This window comes from Haliaeetus leucocephalus, unplaced genomic scaffold, assembly GCF_000737465.1.
Source record: "Haliaeetus leucocephalus isolate CR32 unplaced genomic scaffold, Haliaeetus_leucocephalus-4.0 Scaffold163, whole genome shotgun sequence".
Lineage (NCBI taxonomy): Eukaryota > Metazoa > Chordata > Aves > Accipitriformes > Accipitridae > Haliaeetus > Haliaeetus leucocephalus.
Window position 1 is genome coordinate 1,603,066 of NW_010972599.1, and position 23,736 is coordinate 1,626,801.

The 23,736-nt window shown below is 39.9% G+C and overlaps 1 protein-coding gene across 6 annotated transcripts in view; it reads left to right on the plus strand.

Annotated features, from left to right (window-relative positions):
* Nucleotides 1–8,989: 8,989 nt before the first annotated feature.
* PRPF40A (PRP40 pre-mRNA processing factor 40 homolog A (S. cerevisiae)) overlaps nucleotides 8,990–23,736 on the plus strand; it is a 27,698-nt gene continuing 12,951 nt past the window's right edge. For 2 of the 6 annotated variants that reach the window (XM_010563059.1, XM_010563060.1), the window contains exons 1-11: nucleotides 9,401–9,606; nucleotides 10,718–10,855; nucleotides 13,859–13,939; nucleotides 16,500–16,530; nucleotides 16,778–16,800; nucleotides 18,886–18,987; nucleotides 19,093–19,203; nucleotides 19,663–19,783; nucleotides 21,078–21,102; nucleotides 21,490–21,804; nucleotides 22,718–22,826. In XM_010563059.1, the coding sequence (XP_010561361.1) occupies nucleotides 9,487–9,606; nucleotides 10,718–10,855; nucleotides 13,859–13,939; nucleotides 16,500–16,530; nucleotides 16,778–16,800; nucleotides 18,886–18,987; nucleotides 19,093–19,203; nucleotides 19,663–19,783; nucleotides 21,078–21,102; nucleotides 21,490–21,804; nucleotides 22,718–22,826 (1,176 nt within the window). In that variant the 5' untranslated portion in view covers nucleotides 9,401–9,486. Of the gene's footprint in view, nucleotides 9,607–10,717; nucleotides 10,856–13,858; nucleotides 13,940–16,499; nucleotides 16,531–16,777; nucleotides 16,801–18,885; nucleotides 18,988–19,092; nucleotides 19,204–19,662; nucleotides 19,784–21,077; nucleotides 21,103–21,489; nucleotides 21,805–22,717; nucleotides 22,827–23,736 lie in introns of all 6 variants that reach the window. The other 4 variants (XM_010563061.1, XM_010563065.1, XM_010563064.1 and 1 more) reach the window with 3 other exon arrangements.

Here is a 23,736-nt window from a genome sequence, read left to right on the forward strand (position 1 = left end):
ATACGTAATTATTTAGCATAAAATCCCTTATTAGCTTTATCAAAATCAATAATTAGTCACTTGCATCAAATTTTAACTAGGATTCTACTAAAAAGCAAATCAGGTGGAAAAAGACCAACATTTACCATACAAGACTTGCAAACACACAAATTATCCATCTCAGAGTGATAATTCCCCTGGGCATAACACATACTCACAGAGCTGTAAGCTACCCAAGGTAAGTATCTTTTTTTTTTTTTTTAATTGTCACATATTTTTGCTTTGCATTTTGTCTTAACTTTTCTACAACTGCCTCACATCCTTCATTTGGCACTGGCTTTAGGATGTGCTGCTTCTCATGGCGCCTGACACCTAAACTCTCACCTTCCTGAGCTGACAGAGGAGTAGGGATTCAACTGATTTCCCCAGAACCCAAGTTTTTCAGGCTCCCGAATTCCCCAAAAAGATCTCAGGAAATGTACACCTTCACAACGAAGATGCTCAAAGAAAGTTTCAGACCCCCCAGAGATGACACCTCCTTTCCAGAGGCATTCTTGTTCTGTTTCTTCTGACATCTATCACATGAAGCACTCCCTAGAAATAACACTGCATTCATTCTCAGCGTTAGACTTTTTCCAGGAAAAGGAGTTAGACAGACTTTTGTTACTTTTCCCTGCTTTGGGCTGATCTGAATCCAGGCTGCTCTTGGTCTGACGCTGTCTGTGATGAGAGTGCAAGTGGAAGCAGAACACAATCATAACATGCCATGACAATATAGCACCCAGCATAAAACACAATGCCACAGTTTATAAAGCAAAATACACTACTGGAAAATTTGAATACATTTTTCATAGACTAAGGAGTGAAAACTACATAAAAATTATTCAGAGGAAGAAATAAGCTGCAAAGAATATGGGAAAAAGGTCCCTACAGCTCTTTTCAAAGGAGACTAGGGTTGTGTGCTGAATATATCTAACTGGAATATATCAGACATCCCTAGGACTCCCTGCAAGGAAAAGAAACCCAAAACCACCCTTACCACAACATCAAAACTGTATTTTTAAAAACCAAAATCAATACAATTCTTGAATAACTTATGAAGCTCTAATGGGAAAAAAAAAAATTCTTCTGTATAACTTAAAGCACATCTGTTGTGAAATAATCAGACACACCAGCAAACCAAAACCATAACTAACTTCATGTGGAATATGATTTCATCTTTTTTTTTTTTAGTGTTCAGAGATTTCTTCAACTCAACGTGTTAGAAACCAATAGTTCTAATCTATCCAGAAACTAAGACTGTAGCTGCTAAGGCAACACGGCCTTTTAGACCCTCTTGCTCTTTGTTTAATATGGCAACATTTGAAAATATTTTACTGGTACATATGAAGCAGGACAGAGTTCTAAATAGCACTCCAAAATTGAAAAAAAAAATTACAAATGTTTTTTCCTTAACAAGCTGTTCTGTTTTATTAACTGAATCCCAAGACAGACAAGCTGGAAGCTTCACTAATATTTCCTTTCAGTCAGTCTTAAAAGCACATTCTGTGTACAAGGCCTCACCCTGCTGGCCAGACTGCAGACTGTCTCTCTTGGAAACCGCTGTTTCTGCAAAAAATAACCATCTATACATAAAGGGACAGGTGTCTAGGAAACGTTTGAGAGTAATTTTCTATTTAGTTTATACACAGAAAGTGTAAGTGCACTTCTAAGAGCAAAAATAAAAGACCACTGTGTATTTAAATACACTCTTACTAGTAGTGCTGTCATTCCATTGTAAAAGAAACTTAGGCACTCCTCCTCCCCGCAGCTCCCTAAAAATTCTGTATTTCAAAAAACAGATGTACTGGCAGGGGACTTTCCTACAGGACCAGAAAGGAAGAAAGGGTGAAAGATATGCACTCTATCAAAACATATGCAAACGAAAAGTTAAAAACTTCCGGGGGGAAGGGGGGGATATAAAATCACTTGATTTAGACTTGTTTTAGGCAGCAATGTTTTAACAAAAAAAAGAGAAAAGAGACTGTAAATAGCAAACTTGCACCTCAGGATAACAAAAGCAACTTTAACCCCCTGTTGAAGCTATGGTCACTGGAGGAAATCAGCAGCAGTGCGATTCAACTCTCCTGAACACAAATGCAAAATCAATCACATCACTCCTTAGGACAACGTATGTCTTGAAATCATTCCTGGCTGGGGGGGTTCTGTGCCAAACTGGGGTTCTCACACCATGAAAGTTCAAGTCCGCACCTGGCAGGCCAGGAAGGGGAAGTGCCGGAGGATGAAGTGGTGCAGTAGCCACAGGGAAAGAGTCACAGCTTGAGGAGGCAAAAATACACAAAATGAGGGCCATGTGCTTGCACAAGAGAAGGATATCTTTCAGGTGTCCTTGTTTGGGGAGACATGCCCAAGAAATGAGGAACTGCACCTACAGCTTATAGTAACCAGCACCTAAATCCCTCATAAATCACAAGGCTAAAGAGAGTAACCCAGAGAAGGCTGGGCAGAGCCAGGAAAAGACAAAGCATCTGCTTTCAGATTTTGAATGAGACCCCTCATCTTCTCATACGAGGTGAGCAGATCTTGTTTGGATAGGAAGACATTTCAGATTAAATGGGATGCTTTAGCAGCACTATTAATTCTAGACAGCAAATATGAGACTCAGAAATCCTACCATGGCAGAAAAATCTGATGAAGGCCTTTTAATGATTATGTATTTAGAGATTGTTAATTTGGACTCTGCCAGGGGTGCAAGGATTATGGTTTATAGCTTTAACTCTAATTTCAAGCTATGTATGAATTATGTAAACTAGTGATTGAGAAGCTATTTCACACAGATCAGTATCTCCATCCTGAAGTGGGAGAACTGGCTTGGTATGGCACTGGAAACAGCAAAAGCCCTGCCTGTTCAATTTCAATACTGTTAAAACATTTGGCTCAACTTCACCCTGTTTGTAACAGATCTTACACACTGAAGCAGCAAAGTCTACAAACAGGGTAAAACTGGCTTTCTTCTCTACCACTGAAGGGTAATACCGAATTCAACAGAAAACATTAACACACACATCAGAGATACCAAATAAATTCCTCATCAGAATACCTTTATTTCATATACTGAACAATGTAAAAATCACAGCTTATAATGCATTCCTTCATTACATATACACACACAGAAAAACACAAAGAGTTGAATTAAAATTATACAAGCTGATTGCATTTTTAATCTTATCCGCAACCTAAGAACTCCAGTGGATATTCACAAAGAATTTTTCCTTGATCCCACAATCCAAGAAAGATTAAAAGTAAAAGGCAAAGGGTACACGCTCACTTCCATCATCAGAACACCATAAGACACTTCAAATACGTCCATGTAGAAAATAGGTCTGTGTGGGCTCACCCTGCCCTCACCCTAAGCCACCTGGATTTGGGAGGCTGGTTCCAGCTGGGTGCTGTTGCACCCTGCCTCTTATTAGCTTCAGAACAGTGCTAACAAGCCAGCACAGCTCCCCATCTGGGGCAGCTCAAAGCTCGCCACTTCAGCACCTTCACTAAATGAGCTCACATCTGACTGCAGAAAAGCGGCTTAAAAGTCTGTACCCTCAAAGTGCAATAATAATAGTTTGATAATAATGGAGGTGGGTAGAAATCAGATAATATTATACAGGTGCAAACATAAAATCCACATCCCTTAATATCTACTCTCTTCAAATGGGAAGACAATGTAACATACGATATACAGTGCAATGCTAGTAAAAGAAAAATGTATTACAAGTTTTGCAATTATAGGAGGTACTCTCAGTTACAATAGTTAAATAGTAGCAACAAAGATAAACATGACATCACTCTGACAAATAAACAAACTCCAAGAGAGCAGGACTGTGTGCTTTTTTCTTTAGTTCCTACAGAAGTTATTGCCAGAAGTTTTTGACTACAGTTGTTGAATTTTAACTCGTTTTAGCAGTACATGATCTCAGTGAAAATTGTTTAAGTACGAAAACAAGTCTTTATGCATGCCAGTGTCAAGAAAATAGCGCCGGTTTTTCAATTTTAAATAAATGCTCACTCTCCAACTTGAGCTTATAGTAATCTTTAAAATTAATTTTTAATCTGAATGTGTCACTATTACAATTCAACCTGAGAAGCTGCTGTCTTGGCACAAGGAACCCATGCAGTAGCTGCTTCTTCAGCGCTGCATCTCACCTCAGTACAAGTTCTTGTTATTCGTTCAGATCATTTAAGATCACCAGCAGATCAACCAAAGCCATGCCAACGCCGAGCACAGCTGAGACTACTCCCTGGATCTCTTAAACTATGCTCCTGTGAATTTCAAGACAGCATTTGCCTGTTCTGCAGCACCATGACACTGTGAAGTTCAGCTTATACTGCACTCAAAGTCCTCAGCCCTTTCCTAGCTACTGCTGCACCAGCTGTTTCCACAGCTGGACCTTAGCAAACAACTTGCATCACAGCTAAATTTGGTGTTGTAATTAAGTGGCACAAAACAAAATTATAAATTTGGAATTTTTCCCCATTTACCACCCCTCCAGCCCTTCTCTCACTTCATTCAAGTTTCTATCCCACTGACTAAATTCACAGACAGTAATTTTAGTATTAAAGTCATGTGAAATGATTTCTTACACATGCAGTTTCACCTGTATATTCATACTAGATTCCTTTGTTTTCTCTAAAACCAGAGCATTTTGTCCAAGTTTGAGTGCATCATATTTTAAATAACATACATTTCAGCAATAATCACAGTACCTAAATCGATGACACCGTAATTATAATGGCCATATGTATTAACTGCTGAGCTTTAACAATTATTTAGTGACCCCCCCAGCTTACATGCACATACACACTGCAGTTGCTTACTGCCACTGCAATTCAAATCAACATCAGTTCCCTCCACTCCTCTGGAAAAAAGAAAAGAAGAACAGAAAAAAATAACAATGCTAAAAACCATTCTAAAGGCTTCCTGCAATTCTGGCAGCCCACACGGACAACTCTACAACATGCCGAATCAACATGGCTCATTTCTTTTGAGACCCCCCTCTAAGTGGTTGGCTCATCAAGCTGTCTGGTGAATATATTGTATTGGTGTAATCCGCAAAAGAAGAAATCCACCCACTCACCCTCTGCAGAGACTAATAACGGGAACACAGAACAGCTGTAACACAGCTGGTTCTGTCCAAACAAACTGCTCAACTTTGCAAGATGTTTTTAAACAACAGATTAGGTAAATTCTTCAGGCAAAACTCTTACCTTCATTGTCCCTAGCATATTGTTCACATCTCTTATATGCATCCATCCCTCTTGTAAGTTTTCAGTACAAACTGGTAGGTTTGTTTTTTTTACAGTGAGTTCCTGTAACTTTCACAAAACTATCAAGAACAGACACTTGGTGCCTTCACTAAGGGCACAGCCTGAGTTCAACCCTCCCTAGAGAAATCATCCACACAGAAATCATCCAGGAATTCATTCACAAACACAAGTCTAAAACTTAAACTTTGTTTCCGGTGCTCACAGCACTGCTTGCTCCTCCCTGAAAAAAAAGAAAAAAAATCACAAAACCACACCTCAAACTGTTTTTCCGGAACTTTAAACCCAAACATCTCTACTTAAGACAACAGTGCATTAACATGGTGCAGCTTTCCCTGCTGAAAGCTAGAGACAGTGTCCTGTCTTTTGGTAGCTACCGCCTCAGGCGTGACAAACAGTACAGTCAAACCCACGGCAGAACCCACGCGCCTTGCCATGCGTACAGACACGCCTCACTCTTACCATCTGCATCTTCACAGATGCCCTGACCACATCTTTAAGAGAATACTTGTTATAAATAGTTATGAAGCTAAGCTTCCATTGCTTTTCTGACACAGACAGTAGCCTTTTATTCATCTCTAAATCACATGGACAACACAGGTGAACAGGACTGATAACTTCCCCAGCAAGACCCAGGATTTCGCAGATGGTGACGATTTCTTCACATGATGAGTACCAGATGACATCTTTCACCAGTGTGCAGCCTGCAATTGGATTTGAGCCATGCAACACAAAGCTGCACATACACCCTGTTTACACAGAACCCACCCAGAAAAGGATACATAGGCCAGTTTGCAAAATACAAGCAGTTTCCAAAATAATCACTTGCAAATTTGCAGTTAAGTTTGCTGAAGAGGCAGTGACTGAAATACGTAATTCTGCATTTGAAAACATATTGAAGCCTAAGAATCAAGTCTTAAATCATGCAGCAGGACATGCCAAGCTGTTAGGAAGGGATGCTGATTTTATGAACTGATGAAGATTAATTCTATCGTACTAAAAATCAGTTTAAGTTTTAATATCCTGTCCACAAGCTGCCCTGTTTTATCACATGGCGATATCTGTACAAAACTTCAACATGGTAAAAACACATATTAAAGCAAAAGCACTGTTACAAATCAACAACTCAATCTGTCTGCACTATCATTTCTGCTTTTTAATTTCCTCCTTTGGTCCTGATAAAAGTCAACATCAACCTGAGCAAATTTCAGTGTGTTTCTTCATAAAAGCATAACTAAGACTTAGTCAAAAAGACACCACAAGTTAGAAGCAAGGTATGTGATTCAAAAATAATTTGCCTATTGCTTTTGTCTCCTTGAAAACACATATCTGAAAGCTTTTTTAACATAACTTTTTTATAATACCCTATAAAAGCCAGCCGAAAGCATCAAGATAATGCTTATCTACAGTAATCCGACAGAGCCACACATACTATTATGCTCTTATTGGACAACCAGTTGGGAATTTAATACCTTATTCAGAGGAGGACTCTTAATTAAGAGACTCTCACCCAAGCCCAGTGACATAAGACACATATTCTTTCAGCCTGGATATATATTTCCTATTTACAGAGTTTTAAAATAATCTGTGCATTTCACACAAAATAAATTAAGCTTCGAAATAGAAGTGTTGCTCCTTATTAAGGGATAACGAATTGACTTGACAGGTACATTTGGTATAGAGGAAAACCAGCGGCAGAACTAGAAACAGTTCCTATCAACAAATGCCAAGTTCCACCAAAGGAGTATCACTACAGTAGGACGATCCTGTTGTAGTGTTACAGAGATCATAACTTTGGGTCTTTGCAGGATCACAGCTTAGGCAAATCCTGTCAGTCATCATGTGGAACTTAAGACTACTATTAAACAGACTTGTTAAGTGACAGGAGTAGGACACCTGTACAAAATGCTTCCCCATTTAGAAGCTAGCACTTATTTGCATTATCAAAAAAACCCAAACCAAAAGAACCTCACACACTATTACATCTAAAGGTCCACATTTGCAACACATTTTAAAAACCTACAAAAATATGTACAGTGTGCTCACCTCTACTTACAAGTTACAGATACTGAGACATAAAACAATGAGATGACACTATGTATATAAATGAAATAAAAGACACATCCCGTACAATTTTTACCTTGATATAATAAATGAACTCCTTCCTGCACGCCGAAAACTTTTCAGTAGGTGTATATATTCTTATAAAAAGCTAGCTACACACCATATGCAAAAAACCCCAGTTTGACACAGTTTTTACCATTTTATTGGAAACCAAGAGTTACATTTTACACTTAATTTCAGTTTAAGTTACAGTGAGTTTTAACATTGGGTCAATTTTCAGCTCTCCTTTTCTGGCCCTTCCCCCCCCGCCCCTTCTCTCACCATTTCCAGTAGCGAATCTGACCACAAATTACGAAGGGGGCTGAGGGACCAGGACAGTTACTGCTGCAGGACTGAAGTAGTAATGCACGTTCTGATCTGAAGCAGGGCAGAGGGTAGAAGGAGAGAGAAGACACGAAGAAACAGTGTGAAACTGATGTTTAAGATAGTCTGTTGGTTCAGGTCAAGCTCTATCAAGCAGAGTTTATAGTCTCAAAATAAAAAGCAAGAAGTAGGGCTTTTTTAAATTCAGGTTACTTTGAATCCCTATCAACGTCCATCATATTAAGTATTCTCAAAAACTTATTCATAAAATATGGATTTCACAAAAATGTTGCACAGAACCCATGAAAGCATCAACACGTTTGCAATGTCACACCTTGCCCAGCTGAGCCTCTCCTACTCAGTTCTCATTCGAGGCAGCAGAACGGGATTCCTAAAAAGGATAAAACCTCTCAGGTGCTTCCGCAAGTCTCCTTGGAAAAGGTCAAAGGCTTCAGTGCTTGAAGAAGCCCTAACTTCAACTATCTTCGACAAGATTTGTAACGACTCTCTACCCCAACTTGCCCTAAGTAAACCAACGACTGTAATTTAAAGCAGGACACATTTCTCCTCGGAACTGGAGAAAGACTTACAGAGCTGCCAACGCAGGGTTTTTTCCAGGGCAACAAATCCCCCCCACACACACTGTGCGGCTCTCAACCCACAGGGCGGCAGAAAGCCCCCCTCAGGGCGACGATACCCATCCCGCGGGCCACACCAGTCCCGAGCGGGGTGAGCTCAGCTCTTCCACAGGCCTACCTCAGCCTCCCGGCTGAGCAGCCCCAGGCTGCCCGCCCTCAGCCACGGTTCGACGGCGGGGGAGAGCTGGCCGGGCCGGGCACCCTCTCCCACCCCGAGCAACCGCCTCCGCCATGGCGGCCACTGCACACGGCCCGCTTCTCCCTCAGGAGGCGCCTACCACCGCGCTCCCTACGGGAGGGGGGGTATGCTGCCGCCCCGCCGCGCGCCTCCAGCTGCCCCGCTCGGCACGTACCAACCCGCACCGGCACAGAGGGGAGCGGTAGAAGGGGAGCGGACAATGAAGCCGAACCTCCGGGCCGGCGCGTACCACCTGCCTCACGGCAGAGGGGAGAGCGACCGCCACCTCCCGGTCTGCCTGAACGGGCGGCGAAGGCGGCTCTAGGGCGCCTCCCCCCTCCCTCCTCCTCCTTCTTCAGACGCTCCTGGTGCCGCCCGGCTCCTAGCGCCCCGCCCCGCGGCCCACGTGAGCCGTTTCCCAGCGTCCCCTCCGCTCGGCCCCCGCCGCAGCCGCTTCCCCCCGTGCGAGCTCCGCGGCCCGGCGGGCCCGTTCTCTCCGCAGAGGCCCCTCTGCTCGCCGCCGACGCCGCAAGGCCCTCCGAACGACCACTCCCTCCCTCGCCCCGGTCCAGGCCCGGCGAACCGCTTATTTTCCCCGCGGCTTCCCCCCCCACCCGCTCGCCCCCCGCATCCGCTCCGGGCGTCCGGCGCTAAGAGAAGGCGGAGAAGAACTCCTTCGCGGCTCGGCCGGCGGCCAGGATGTCAGGTGGGGACTCGGCGGCGGCGGCGGCGGCGACCGCCTCCCCGCAGCCGCTCCCGTTCTCCTTGCCGAAGCCCCCTCCCCTCATGCAGCTGACGCCGGGGGACGCCGTCCGCCCCGTCGCTTCCGCCGCGGACCAATCGCCGAAGAGCACCCGACTGGCGGGCCGCCCGGATTGGCCGGCCGGCAAGCCAGTCAGCCTGCTGGCCCCGCTGCTCCCGCCCCGCGGGGAGCCCGAACCGCTGATGCCCTTTGGCCCCTCGTCGCGGCAGCCACTCAGAGGGCGGCTTCTTGGCAGGTGCAGCGGCGGCAGCCTGCTGAGCCCCTCGATGCGGCCCGGCGGCGTCGACCGCGGCTCCCTCATGGTGAGTTGGGGGGGAGTTACCTCAGAAAGTAAGAGAAAAGGTGGTTAGACTCGGAGGAGGGTCTGAGGAGGTTTTGGGGGAGTGCGGTTCTTCTGCCTTGACTTACCTGGGCAGCGTCTGAGAGCCATTGAACAGGCGAGCCTTCACCGCCTGGCTTGTGAGACTCAAGGGTGTTGGGGGGGGGGGGGGGGGTCCGGTGTTAGGTTCGGAAGTTCCAAACCTTTCTGGTTGTTTGTGATTTCCTCACGTGAACCGCCTGTTCCCCGCCTCAGAGAGCCTTCTGGTACAAAATAATCACAGAAAAATTGTTTTTAAAGACATCAAAAAGAAGCGTTACTTATTTTTTTCTGCTAATGATCTTTCTGAAATGATACTTTGCTTAAGAATAGTTTTCATCTTGATAACGAGGGTACTTTTGTGACACGTTCCTGCATGTGTATATCTAAGTTATATGTTCTTCAAAGTAAAACGCGTTCCAGGATTTATTCTAAGGTGGTTCTAGAGCTGTTGCTTCTGTCTAGAATAGAAAGCTCTTAATATGTTTCGGTAGTTTAAAAAATGTTTGAAAAAATGTCCATATCCATTTTTGTACTAGCAGTGTGACTGTACCAAGTATTGGAACAGCAACAGGATTCAGGTTTTTAGGAAAATAGGGAGACGGGGATGGTATGCAGTGTAGAAGCTATTTCACACTTGGACATCAACAGTGGAAGATATTTTGTTTCTCTGACTGACTTTTGTGCCACAGGGTTATGTGCGTTAATCATAACTGTATGGAAGAGCATGTGGAAATAGTTGCATTCCTAAATTTAGTATGTTTTTCTGTGACAAACCATAAGATGAAAGATTATGGGGTTTTTTGTTTCTTTTTTTTTTTTTTCATTTGGATGTTGGTTTTGAAATTTTAAATGGATTTGTTAATTATGATTCAGTCTGGCTCTAGAGGACCTGGAACAGTGAAGGATCTTGCTTGCTGTCTTGCAGTTTCAATCTAAAACTGCCCAAATCATTTTCAGTTTAGTGTTGAGTTCTTCTTTGTTATTAATGCTTTTGTGGGGGCTTTGGGTTGTTGGTCTCATGCTGATTTTTCTCATTTGTTGCTGCCTTTCAGATGGGACACCCAGGCATGCCACATTATCCTCCCATGGGAATGCACCCTATGGGTCAGAGACCACCAAATATGCCGCCAGTTCCACACGGTATGATGCCTCAGATGATGCCCCCCATGGGAGGACCACCAATGGGGCAGGTAAGGCAGTTTTACAAGATTCCTCTTTTCTTTCTGGCTTCCCATAACGATGTCAGGTAATCCCTGAGGTAGGTAAGTCTCATACACTAGCTTGCAAACAGTAAGGTTAATAGTTTGGGGTATTTTGTGCCACAGTTCCTCTCCATGCAGAAACTCTTCTCATTTGTCACAGGTAATTGATGCACCTCATGTGTAACTTTAATTGTAAATAGCCATAGGTATGAATCCATAATTTGTTTTTTATTAAAGCTTTTTGGTAGTTTTCTTTAGGTTTTGAAGAAGTAAAGTTGTCTTACTAATACATGCTGGAAACATAAAGTAGTGGTTCTTTTCAGAGGTAGTAATGGTAGAGAACTTCATGTTTCTTTAGTTCTTGGCTGACTCTTACGTCTACACAGATGACCATTATAGGGAGATGCAAGGGAAGAAATAATTACATTTTGAATTTTTGCAGAATTCTTTCTTGAATCCTAGGGAGTGGTTTATGGTTCTGTGTATATGCAGTTGTTGCTAGTGTCATGTGATTGAAAAATAAACTTGGCCATTCAGGTTGACAGGTGTGAACCTGGGTTGACAGGTAGAGTAGCCAGACTCATATCAGTGCTTTTTTCAAATTTAAAGCTTTTATTTTCAGTAATCAAAGATCCTCTCCTGTGTGGTTTCTGATTAAATTCTGAACTTCTGAAAGAAACAATTCTCTTTCGGGATGTGATAAATACCTAGTGATACTACCTGTGATGGTGGTTTACATAAGTAGAAACTGAGTGTCATCAACTAGACCAGAGGGATAGAGTAGACCAGAGCAGACAGAGAATGGCAAGAAAGATTAACCCTTTGAGAATGGCCCACAAGGTCATGCTGGCAACTCAGTGTCTCCCTTTGCAGTGCCTTGGATAGAGCGTGTGTCTTTTTATTTTTTTAACTGGTTTATAAAGGCTTGGTAGGAATCTCTTCAGCATGGTTTTGCAGCCTATTAAAGCTTCTGGTATAAAAATAACGCAGTTTTAAAAAATGAGGAGGACTCGACCATTAGCATGATGGCTAATAGCATGAGCTTTTGTATGTGTTCATTAGAAACTTAAGTAGCAATTCTGTTTTATTCCTCTACTTCACAGTTCTTTCATAGCTTCTCTTCCACTGTTCTCACTCTCATACGTTGAATATTTCAATCTTTAATATTTTAGCGAGCAATATAGACAACTCGAGGCTTTTTGGTAATTGTAAAGCAAAAAGCTAAAGATACATGGCATGGCAGGGAGATTAGAGGCTCAGTTAGCCTACAGCCCTAAGGATGGGACAGGATGGTGATATTCTCACACCAGAACTATTGTGCCGGAAGTATCAGCCCATGTTGGCTTGTTTCCTTGAATAAGTTCTTTCTTCCAGCAGATATCAGAGGTTTATTTGTGAGGCTTTGCAGGATGGGATGTTTTGCAGCTTGTTTTTCTTCTTTCTGAGATGAAGCCCTGCAGGACAGGTACTTTGCATAGATAACAGCAATGGCCTCCTGTCAGCATCATTCAGAGGAAGGTCTTTTGGAAAAGAATTCCCTCTCCTTCCCAATTTTTTTTCCTTTGCTGACTTTGAGTTAGCGTTATGCAGAAACCGAGCAGTGCGCAGGGTTTCTTCAGGACCTGGGCCAGGGCTTTTAAGAAGTTTCACATGCTCAGAGCCCCCTTAGTTGCAAGTAGCAGTGGGGCAAGAGTGCTTTCTTCTCCTGCTTCTACAGGATGGCGAGGAATGGGAGGGGCCGCCTTCCAGTCTTTCCTTCCTCCCTCACCCTCCCAAGAAAACCTTGTGGATTTGAGGGTGGAGCAGTAGCCCTACCACATATCCCTCTCTCCGCACGAGATGCAAGATGAGGAGAGTGGTAACCTGATGCTCCCTGAAGATACAGGGGGATGGGGTCACTTGGCCAGCCTGCCAAGGACAATAAAGGTAAAGGGGCATAACTGAAAGGTTGAAGGGGGTTGACTTCTCGAGACCTGTCGGGATGAGTGGCCAAAAGTTTGTGTTCGTGATGACCCAAATTATATATTTTGTTCATTTTGCCACTTTTTTATGGCTTGTTAATTCTTAAAAGCCAGGATCAGCAAAAATAATGGGAAACATGCAAGGTACTAAACACTTTTTCAGTAGCATTTTTGACATCTTCTCGGTGCATCACTTCAGTGATGCATAACTTCTGCATAACTATCCCTTTGAGACTATAAGCATGAATATTTGAGCAAAAGCTAGCTTACCTGAGCAGCAGTTCTGTGGTTTTTTGGTCTCATCGGACCACCCAGCAAACTCAGAAACAAGTCTAGACTCAAACTTTTCATTTCTGTAGTGTTGTATGTCCCCATTACCAAGTTCACACTGTTAACATGGTTTAATATTGTATGTTTTTTTCCCATACCTTTAAAAAAAAACCAGTTCAGAATTGGTTTTGAGCTTTGATGTTTAAATTTAATAGCTCTCTTCATCTTGAAGTTGTTTGCAGAAATTCATTCTTCTAGTGTCCCTGTAAAGTGTTTCTTCCTATTTGTGAGGTAAGAGGAAAAAGAGACAGGTTGGAAGTTGTCAAAAAATGTGAGCAGAACTAATCTTAGAGTTTACCTTTCCTTTGTTTAGTTTGTTCTTTGTGGCCTTGGAATTTTGCAGAAATCTTTCCCAACCTTTATTTTTCTTGCTTTAACTTAGCATTTCAGTAATAGCTTATCAACAGATCACACATCTTAACATTTGCTGTTGTTCTTCCATAGTTTGAATGGTCTTGTTTATCAATATTTCCTATCAGACTTTGGAATACCATAGAGACGTTATTCCTAATGTCGATTTTGTAGGAGCATAGTGAAGGGAATGAGAATTCTACAAACATTCTTGTTGCCAAGTGCTTAAAAGGGTTTTTTTGGATTAAAAACTAGTACCAGGTAATTGTTTTTAAATAAAAATAGAAGAATCCTCATATTTTATGTTTAAAATATCATAAAATATATCTGAAATGCTATTTAATTATAGATGCCTGGAATGATGCAGTCAGTAATGCCTGGAATGATGATGTCTCACATGTCTCAAGCTGCTATGCAGCCTACAGTTCCGGTGAGTTTAACTTAACTTTTCGGGTTTTTAAAAGGTCTTTGTGTCAGTTGCTGTCACTACTTCGGTATGGGTATGCCTTTGTTTTCTTGAATTGGATTATGAAAAAGATTTAAAGACATTTAAAGTAACTGTAGGAGATTCACTTAACAACAGTTCTATCCACTTAAATTTAGAAATGAATTATTTTTTATTTTCTTACCATGCAGATAGTACCTCCCCAAGTCAGATTTCTTCCTTGTAGAACTCTGAATTTTTCTATAGTGCTAAGCACAAAACCTTTGCTACTGCTTTTGTTGATTATTTTAAAAAATAAGTTGGTTAATACTCCACTTGTTTCTTGGTTTTTTTTCATTAAGGGTTTGCTGAAAGAGTTTTATTGTGTTAAGCAGTCAGTCTGCCCTCTGGAGTAATGAGAGAAAAATCACAAAGACACAAAGTTTCTGCAAAATAAGTAGAGAAGGGACTGTTAGGAAAAGGATATAATGTCTCTTTGATGTGTACTAGATGACTGAGAATTCATACCAGAGAAGGGATGATAATTATTTTAACAGTGGAGAAAAACTTAAATTTAGTGCTTGGGCTTTATCAGACACTAGAGTATCTATCTGTTAGTTACAAGTTTTTTTCTCACTGTTGGCCTCTGTTTAAGGAGGTGTGAGTGTATGTTACAGCCTTAGTGTAATTCAAGTAAAAGTTAGTAGCTCCTTAGGCAAATTCTTGGGAACCGTCCTTCATTAGGTCTTGTGCTCCTGTAGCTACTTCCTAATGCACTAAATGTTTCAGAAGCTACCAAGTAGGAAGGATGCTAGTGATTTTCCCCCACTTCCCATACAGAAGTTTGTTACGAATTTCTGCCAAGTGATGCTCATGGAAAATTCTGAGAGAATTTCAGACCTTTGGGGGGAAAAAAAAAATCTTAAAAAATGCTATGATCAAGAGAGACTTAAAAGGAGAGGGAGGGATCAGTGCTACCATCAGTCTAATTTTGAATTTTACTGTATATTTTTACATATTTTGGCAAGATGGCAGATCATTTGGTTTTCTAATACTGGATTAGGAATAAATTTTGATTTGATTAAGTCTGTGGATATATGGTATTCAGGAGGCAAAGTAGCATGGCAGAGAGCTCCAGCTTTTAATTTTGCCCTTAAATCTCTTGGTGGTGATGGCAGGACCTCATGCCTTCGCACATGTTTACGAAGAGGCATTTGTCTGTCATGGCAGCATTCTTGTACCTCTCTGCTATTGCATGTGTACCACAGCCTGGAAAGTGTTTCAGAAATAAAAGAATGATTTTGCTGGTTTCTAATTTAAAAAATTTGTAGATGAGTAAAAAAAATCGTGACCTTCTTTGCAGCTCTGATGATTTTCTTGGTAAAGTTCATGAAATGATTGACTTGTTATAATTTTGGCTGTCTGATGGAAAATACCTTCTCCAAGTGTAAAATGTAATCTAAAGCTCTCTGAGGCCAACTGGATGACTTGTACTGATGTCAGGGCTCTTTGGTCTTTACTGTTTCATTCAAGAATAGTGGTCTTTCAAACCACTCCTATGCAGGTTCACTATCTGTTTTGTGATCTATAGAAGTGTTTACTTCCAGAAAGCTGATTTGAACCAGTGTAATTCCTAAAAATTATTATTTCAGTCAGATTAGTGCTCTTACAATACACAGCAAATCAGAATGGAATTTGGAAAAGTAAACATAGGCACAAGAAAAGAAACGTGTTAGAATGATTACTTGCTTGAGACGCAAATTTAACTATGGCCTTGCTTAACTCACACTACTTATAGACATATGCGCGCACACAGAGTAGCTGAAATATTTAATACACAGAATGTACTTTAAAGGCCTGAAGTTTGTTGGCGATTCACCTGGTTTAGTCCTATTGGATAATACCAAACGTAATTGATCCAATATGATTTCTTTTATCTTTTGAACAAATTTTGGTTTTTTACTTGAGGAGTTTTTTGTTAATGAAGTTTGTAGAAGAGAGCTGAAAGAAAAACCCTAGCAAAAGATAAACCTGCAAGCTGTATTTTTGCCTACAGAAAAAGAAAGAAATTGGAAAAACTGTATTTGAATTCTGTTAATCTTTTTCCTTAGTTTGAAAGAATTTCAAAAAGGGTATATATAAGAGCTTTGGTTACTTGCAAGCAGTTTTTTGAATGCAACACTAATACATTCAAAGGCTTATGCCCCATAATTATAACAGAAGCCTACTAAGCTACTCCAGCAGAAATTCAGAATCTCTTTTTTTTTTTTTTTTTCCTTCCCAACCTACTCGTTTGGGAGATAAAGGTGGGTATTGGAAAGATGGCAAGGGACCCCCTGGTGTAGTTTATGGGATATATTGCCTTTCTGAAAAGGAGCTTGATGTTCCTAATGGCTTATTTAAGGAGCAGTAATAATTAAGTGGGCAATGAGAAGCTAGGAATCCATATTTTAAGGCAGTAGAGCATTTTGTTGCTGAAAGCACTTGTTTGGAAATGTACTGTATTTATTGGTGATTTAATTACAATTGCACTCAGTACTAAAATGTCTGTTGATTGTTTCTACAGCCAGGGGTGAACAGTATGGATGCACAAGTAGGTAAGTATAAACAATTTGTTACCATTTCAAAATATTTCACCAAAATTAGGTGAAGTATTAAAGGGGGGTGAAAAAAAAAATCATACTTTTCTGTAAAATGTGATTTAGCATTTCAGTACCTGACATCTTCATTGAGTCCCAGAAAAAAAAATTTTCTTTCAAACATTGATTAATTGAAGTCTTTATATAGAAAAACAAAGCAACCAAACCCTTTTAAAATAATTTTTTTTACAATTTTATTTTTTAGGTGTAACACCTCCTGGAACTCAGGTACGTGAAAACCAAATTTCTAGAAGATTGTAATAGCAGTGTAGTGGTCTGCATATGTGGCTTTGTAGGCTTAAAAGAAAAGCTTGTATCTTATTTTTCTTCTCATATAGAGCTTCTTTGCTTATTTGACTGTCAGTCTGTAATTAATAGTTAAAGTAGGTGTGTTTTCTGTTGTATTTGCACTGATTTCTGAGCATTGAAGTCTTATTTGTTTCTAGTTCTTCTAGTATGCAGGACAGCAATATGAGATGTTTCTCGCGATGTTTTTAGGTCTTTTTGCCCTACCTGAGCAGCAAGTGAATTGTAGCCTAGATACCTATGTTACTTTAAAGCTCACTGTTTTCAGATTTAAGTTTTCAGATTTGCAAGTGTTGGGCTGGATAGTTACTCAGGGTAGAGTTGGGGTTTTATTTGCACTGAAGAAGATTGAAGGTTGTTCCTCTTTCTGTGTGTTTCTTCTTTTTTTTTTTTTTTTTCCCCTTCCATGTCAGTGAATAGTTGATAAGCAGCTTTTCATTTTACTTACATTTGGGTAACTTTTTGCCTGTTACACATTAACGAATATTTTGCTTTAGCAGTTCTAATGTATATAGCAGAATTCGGTAGGCAATGATTTAGTCTTCCTTGCTGTTCCTTAACGCACCTGCACTTAGCAGGAGAAGCCAGGGCAAGGTTCTGGTATTGTTCAGTCCTGTGTGATTTATTGGAACCTTTATTAGCATTGTCAGCTTACTGAGAGTTTTGTTACCAAACACTTTAGCAATAAAAAGAGAATAGCCTATATAGTTACCCATAATAATTTTGAAGACATCACTGTGGTTTTTGAACAATACAAAGTACTAACATCAAAAGAATGGTTATCACCACTCCATCAATTTTGCTGCTCGTTGGTAATTTAGCTTAACTCTCTTGCCCCTACCTCCCACCCCCAATGTTTTGACATTATTTGAAATCTGCTTTTGTTAGTGTCTCCTTCCGTGTTTGTGGGAACATAGCATACTTTAGTAACTTAAATAGGAATAAATACTGGGTAGGTTGCCTGAAAGGTGATTTAATGTAGGTTGAACTTGTGAACAGGATGGTGGCACACAGGCCAAATTTACTTCATTAGATGATTTTCAGTAGTCTTCCACCTTTGCATCAGATGGGAAATCACAGATTGAACAGAATTGGTGCTGTATATCTTATTAGTGAAACTTCTGAATTGTGAATCAGTGTAACTTTGTATTGAGGCAGGCAGGTCATCTGGAAGTAATCTCAAATTTTAAATTTGTCTTTCATGGCACCTTGAATGACCATGAATAACTTTCAGTCACTATCAGATTTCTATTTAAAATTTTGTAAATATTAAATTACTTCTCTAGAAGATATCCCAGACATTTACCTTTAGTTTTTTAAGATTATGAAGAAAATAGTTTGGCTAGATAACTAAGAGGCGGAATCTGTAAAAAATATTCATGTGGCCTCGAAGATACCCCATTGTAAGTTTTTGGTTGTTGCTTTGAAATTTGGGGACCTCGTACCTAGCTTAATTATTAAATATCAGTGAATATTAATTGTGCTTTTATTTCTGAGATTTGCATTCTGTGCAATTGAACAAGGCAACTGGACCTGTAAGGAAGTTGTTTCTCCTCAGCCGTGTCCAGTAACTGAAACAGAGTAGATGGTTAAAGCTGTATTCGACCAGCCCTAATTTCAGGGAGTTCATATGAACTGTGGATGAAAAGCAGTAGGAAGGTACTCCTGAGTTCACACTAAACTCTTGAAGTCAGAACCTTCTTGAAACAAATTTTTCTTGGTTTTGAAAACAGGGTGTGCTTCTGGGACTTTCACTTGAAGTTGTTAGGGTCTGATCACTTTCACTTTTGCTTTCTTTTCTGATGGTAATTGGCTGCCTTGGATTGCTGAATGGGAGGGATTGTGAGACTCATAGTAGCTCTTGTCACAAAGAAGTAGTTTCTTGAAAACAATACTGACTTAAATGTGTTTAGATTTTGGCTTGCTGTCTTTGCTGCTGGATTGCTTTAGTATATTTAATATACACATTCAAATTAAAAACAAATATTAACCAGAATGTCTTTTCAGAGCTCTGTTTTGTTTCGCCCTCAGACAACACATCCTGTAGTTTGCGCAGCCCAGCAAACCGCCACAACCAACAGTTCTGTTAATGAAGAGCACTCTAAACAGGTTTATCTGCTTTCCACTTGTATTTAACTTTTTAGTGGCTTTTGATAGCATTTCAGTCAATAATTATTGTTCACCATTAATGGTGTATATTTTTATTTTTCCTAGAAATCTACATGGACAGAACACAAATCACCTGATGGAAGAACATATTACTATAATACTGAAACAAAGCAGTCTACCTGGGAGAAGCCAGATGATCTCAAAACACCTGCTGAGGTAAACTACATTCAGATGAAGATTACTGTACTGTGTGCGTTTGTGTGAATGCAAGAATTTACTAGCATAACTGTCATGCAGGAGGATAGCTGTGCCAATAGGTTTGTTTTTTTTTACTAATGGGAGCAAACTTTTAAAATAAGGAATTGTTGCAAAAATGTTTGTATCGCGTTCCTTATGCTGTTGGAACTTGAGGCTGCAAAATGGACAAAACTCTGGACAGTTTTGATCAATTTTTAGATAAATGTCTTTATTAGAAAGATGCCTTTCTTTAATATTTAGATAAGTAATGTGTTTGTTTATCACTAGGGAGGATTTTCCTTGGAAAGTATATGCCTTGTGTTCATTGATCCTTTAGTTATTTCTTGGCGTAGTGTTTGTGGCTCACTTCTAGCTATCCTTTTAATTTTAAAACACCATTGTAAGTCTGATTTTATGTTTTTGTTTTCTGTCCATTAGCAATTGTTGTCTAAATGTCCCTGGAAAGAGTATAAATCTGATTCCGGAAAGCCCTACTATTATAATTCCCAAACAAAGGAATCACGCTGGGCAAAACCCAAAGAGCTTGAGGATCTTGAAGGTAATCTTAACAAAAATGAGTAGGGAGGGTGGCAGTGTGTTGCAAGCTGTGCGTATGCATGACTTGGTAAAAATTTGGTATCAAAGCATAGCAGTCAAACTTCTGTTAGAAATTAAATCTACTGAAATAAGCTGTATGTAGTAGAGTTAATGCAGTCTGAGATTTCGATGGAGCAGTCTTGTCTCCTGTGTACTCACCACCTCATCGCCGTACCTTTTCCATTATACTCTTAGTTCTTCCCTATTTATGTGGCGGCAGCAGCAGCTCCCCCTCGTGTCCCTAAACAGGAACTGGATTAGGATGTAATGTGCTGTGGCTTGTTCAGGGCTATGTGCATGCTCTCTGTGTTAGCAGTAGGTAATGCTTCAAGTCTTTCTTCATTTGGGGGCTGTTGTAGGATTTGACTCATACTTAGCCACCAATCCTTTGGAAACTTGTAGGAACTTAGTAGGATTTGTGAAGGGGTTCAGGTTGATGGGAGAAGAAAAGAGGCAGAGGGGGGTGGCTGTACTAATCCTCATTTGCTTGGGAAACCAGGGTGAAAGGGTGCTGGACTTCTGTAATACAGTATAACTTATAATTTAGTAAGAATTACATTTTGTTTTGGTGTCTTGGAAGAATTTTGAAAACAGTAATGCATTTTATACTCAAAGCAGTAGTACTGGCTCTCTGCTGAAAGCCAAAATTGTGTGTAAGGCTTTGCTTAGGTATCAGTTTGCTTATAATTTTTGACAAAAACTTTTGAGAAACTATGATGTGGCAAAACTACTAGTAGGTTTTTTATTGCCCTTCTGTATTATAAAGGCACTGTCCCCTTTTGTACAAACATCATATGATGCTGTGCTCCTAGTTTTTGCTTTTAGCGTGGTTTTGTTTGGTATTGTAAGATGATGAAAAAAAAAATCTACAAAATCAGCTGGGGTAAGAAATTAGTATTTTTTAAAAAGTACTGCAAAGAATAAGCATCAGTGACTGTTAGAATAGAAAAGAAAGATCTGTTTCAGTAAGCCTGATCTTCTGTTCTTTAAGCTAGTCTTTTAAAGCTGAAATAATTATTTTAAACCAAGAAGTCATTCTTTATATACCCTAACCTTTCTTTAATGGAATTTCTAAATTTTGTTTTAGTCTGAATTGATTTCAGTCTGTAAAGGGCACAAATTTTAAAATTATTGATAGTAACAAAAATTTTTTAACTGTACTCTTATAAAATCATGTTAACAGTAACTTTTTACCATGCATATATCAACTATTTTCGAAGCTGTATTTTGATTGTTTTTTCTCCTTTCTCCTCTAGCAATGATTAAAGCTGAAGAGAACAGGTATGTTCTTAATGGTATGCTAATATTTTTTATGTTAAGCTGCCTGTTTCTTAAAAATGGAATCTAGTCCTTGAATCTTAAAACACGTAAAATATTCTTCTTGCGGCTTTTCATTCCAAATAGTGGCTCAGTATATAAAAACTCAAATAATATATTCTAGGTTTCTTTTTAAGTTAAATGATCGATCTACATAAATACACAGTTTCAGTAAAGCATTTCCTTTCTCTAAGCTAAGATTGTTTTGTGTTCTTCTGAGATACAATCTTTGTAACTAGACCCAAACCTCTCATTTCGTACTTTATTAACTTATTTAAACTACAGGTTTCCCTAAACCATTCAATTGTCCCATGCTTGTATGTGACTGTGCCTGGTTTTTGATACTTACAGCACAAAGCCCGAAGAATCAACTCCAACACCATCTGCTTCAGCTGCTGCAGCAGAAGCAGCAAACGCAACCACCACAGCCACAACTGCTGCTGAAGCTGCCGCAGCTGTTAGTACCACCACTGCTACTTCTGCAGCAGCAGCAGCCCCTGAAGCAGAAACTGCTGCAGCTTCTTCTGTGGTAGAAAATGAGAGTACTGGCACAGCCGCAGCTGAGGAACAGGGACAAGCAACTTCTGCACCTGCTGTGCAGGAACAGAGTGCAGAAACTGCAGCTAACGCAGCAGACGACTCTTCCAAGCAGGAGGCCTCAGCAGAGTAAGTGAAGTGGCAAAGCACGTGGCTTTGCTGCAGTTTTGTACTTCTTCTAGGATCTGGTTTATCTTCAATTGTAGGTGGCCAGGCTTCTCTGACAGTTAGCCGTTTCTTCAGTGAAACATGCGCATGAATCAGTGGCAGCAGAGGATAATGAGTAAGAAAGCAAGGAAGAAGTATTAAATCTATTTCTAGAAAAATTAACGCCCTTCCCTTGCCAACCCTCTCCCAAAGCTCTTAAACCCTACAGAGAACATTAGTGGTGTGAATGTTTCATAAATTTTCAATAGCTGTAAGACTTTCCTGGGGTAACATTATATGCTTACCCTGTATGTTTCCTCTTCCATAGATCTGCGCAATTGGCTATCATTAGAAGAAAATGCAGTACTAAATAGATCTTTATCTGTTCCAGCAGAAATGAGATCCTTTGTTTTTTAATAATGGAGACTTGATTATGTGGACAATTGCAGCTTATGATTTTTTATCATTCAAACAGAAAAGAAACATGCTGGGGGGGGATTATAGCCAGCAGGACATAACTAAGGGAAAGAGGCATATTTTTAGGCACTCCCCTTTATATTTTTATATAATATATATATAAACCTGCTAAATTTCAGCATTATATTTTTATGAATCATTTCTAGGTAACTTGAGCAGGTAGCTAATTGCATAAGTGATAATACTTTTCTGAAATAGTTTGCTTTTTTGATCAGCTGTGTATGGTGTCTGTAAGGAAAAGTCTTGTACAAATTGCAGTATTTATCGTGTAGCATTATTATTTTTCTTTGAGTTGCTATTTAAAAAAACTCATTCTTTCTGATTATGGTAGTTTATGACTCTTCAGTGGCTCTAACTTAGAAAAAAAATGCTTATGTGTAAAATTATTGATTTTTTTTTTATTTTTTTTTTTATATAGTGCTGCTTCAAAGAAAGAGGACGACGATGCCCAACCAGTTAAAAAAACCTATACATGGAATACAAAGGAAGAAGCAAAGCAAGCGTTTAAAGAACTGTTAAAAGAAAAGGTATTTTGGTCAATTATTCTTAATGCTTTATTGAACTGTAAAATCTGCATTTGCCAGAAATTGCTAGACTTTGTTTTGTGAAGAATTTCTCACTGTTGTGGAAGAGGATTTTTGCACTAGACAAGAAATGAGGGAAAGGAATATTACAGTGAAAACAACACACAGTTTAAACTTTTTTCAGCAATTTGGGCGAGTGCGCAGTTTTGAGTTTTCATCAGGGCTCTCAGTTCAGCTTTTTCTTATTTTCTTCCTTTTACACAATCCCCACACTAATGAAAACTTGTAATCAGGTCTTTGTCCAAAATTCAAACTGGAACAGTGAGTGATTTGATGGACAGCTTCACTAGATGCTTCAGAGACAGACAGTGTAGAGGTCCCTGTGGAAAAAGGACAAACTGTTAAGTTTAGTATGCAGTGTTTCCATAAGCTAGTCTGATTTAAAGACACATTCTTTTCCCCTATGAAGTAGTAATTCTAAAACTGTATTTAAGTGTTGTGGAAATTATGGTTGCCAGTATTTTTGTCTGACAGTGAGGTACATTTCTAATGAAAGTGTTGCCTGATCATCTGAGCCCTCAATTTTTTATCTTTGTTTTAAAGATGAAGTGGGAGTAAAATGAGACTGGCTTTGGTTTTCCCTCAGAGTGTATGGGATCTGTTTGTGTGTTGTATAGCGAGCCAGCATAGTTCTATAGTAGACAAACTTCCAGAATAATTTATTGTAGAAATGGCAATAAACCCAAAGTACCTTGTTTTGTTTTCCATGTTGACTGTTAATAAAACTTAAAAAAAAATTGTGACAAAGAATGTTGTCTTAACCTTGAAAGAGTAGTGCTTTTTTTTTTGTCTTCCCCCCCCCCCCCCCCCCCCCCCCCCCTTCTTTCTGTTCGGCTGCTTGTGCTTTCCTTGG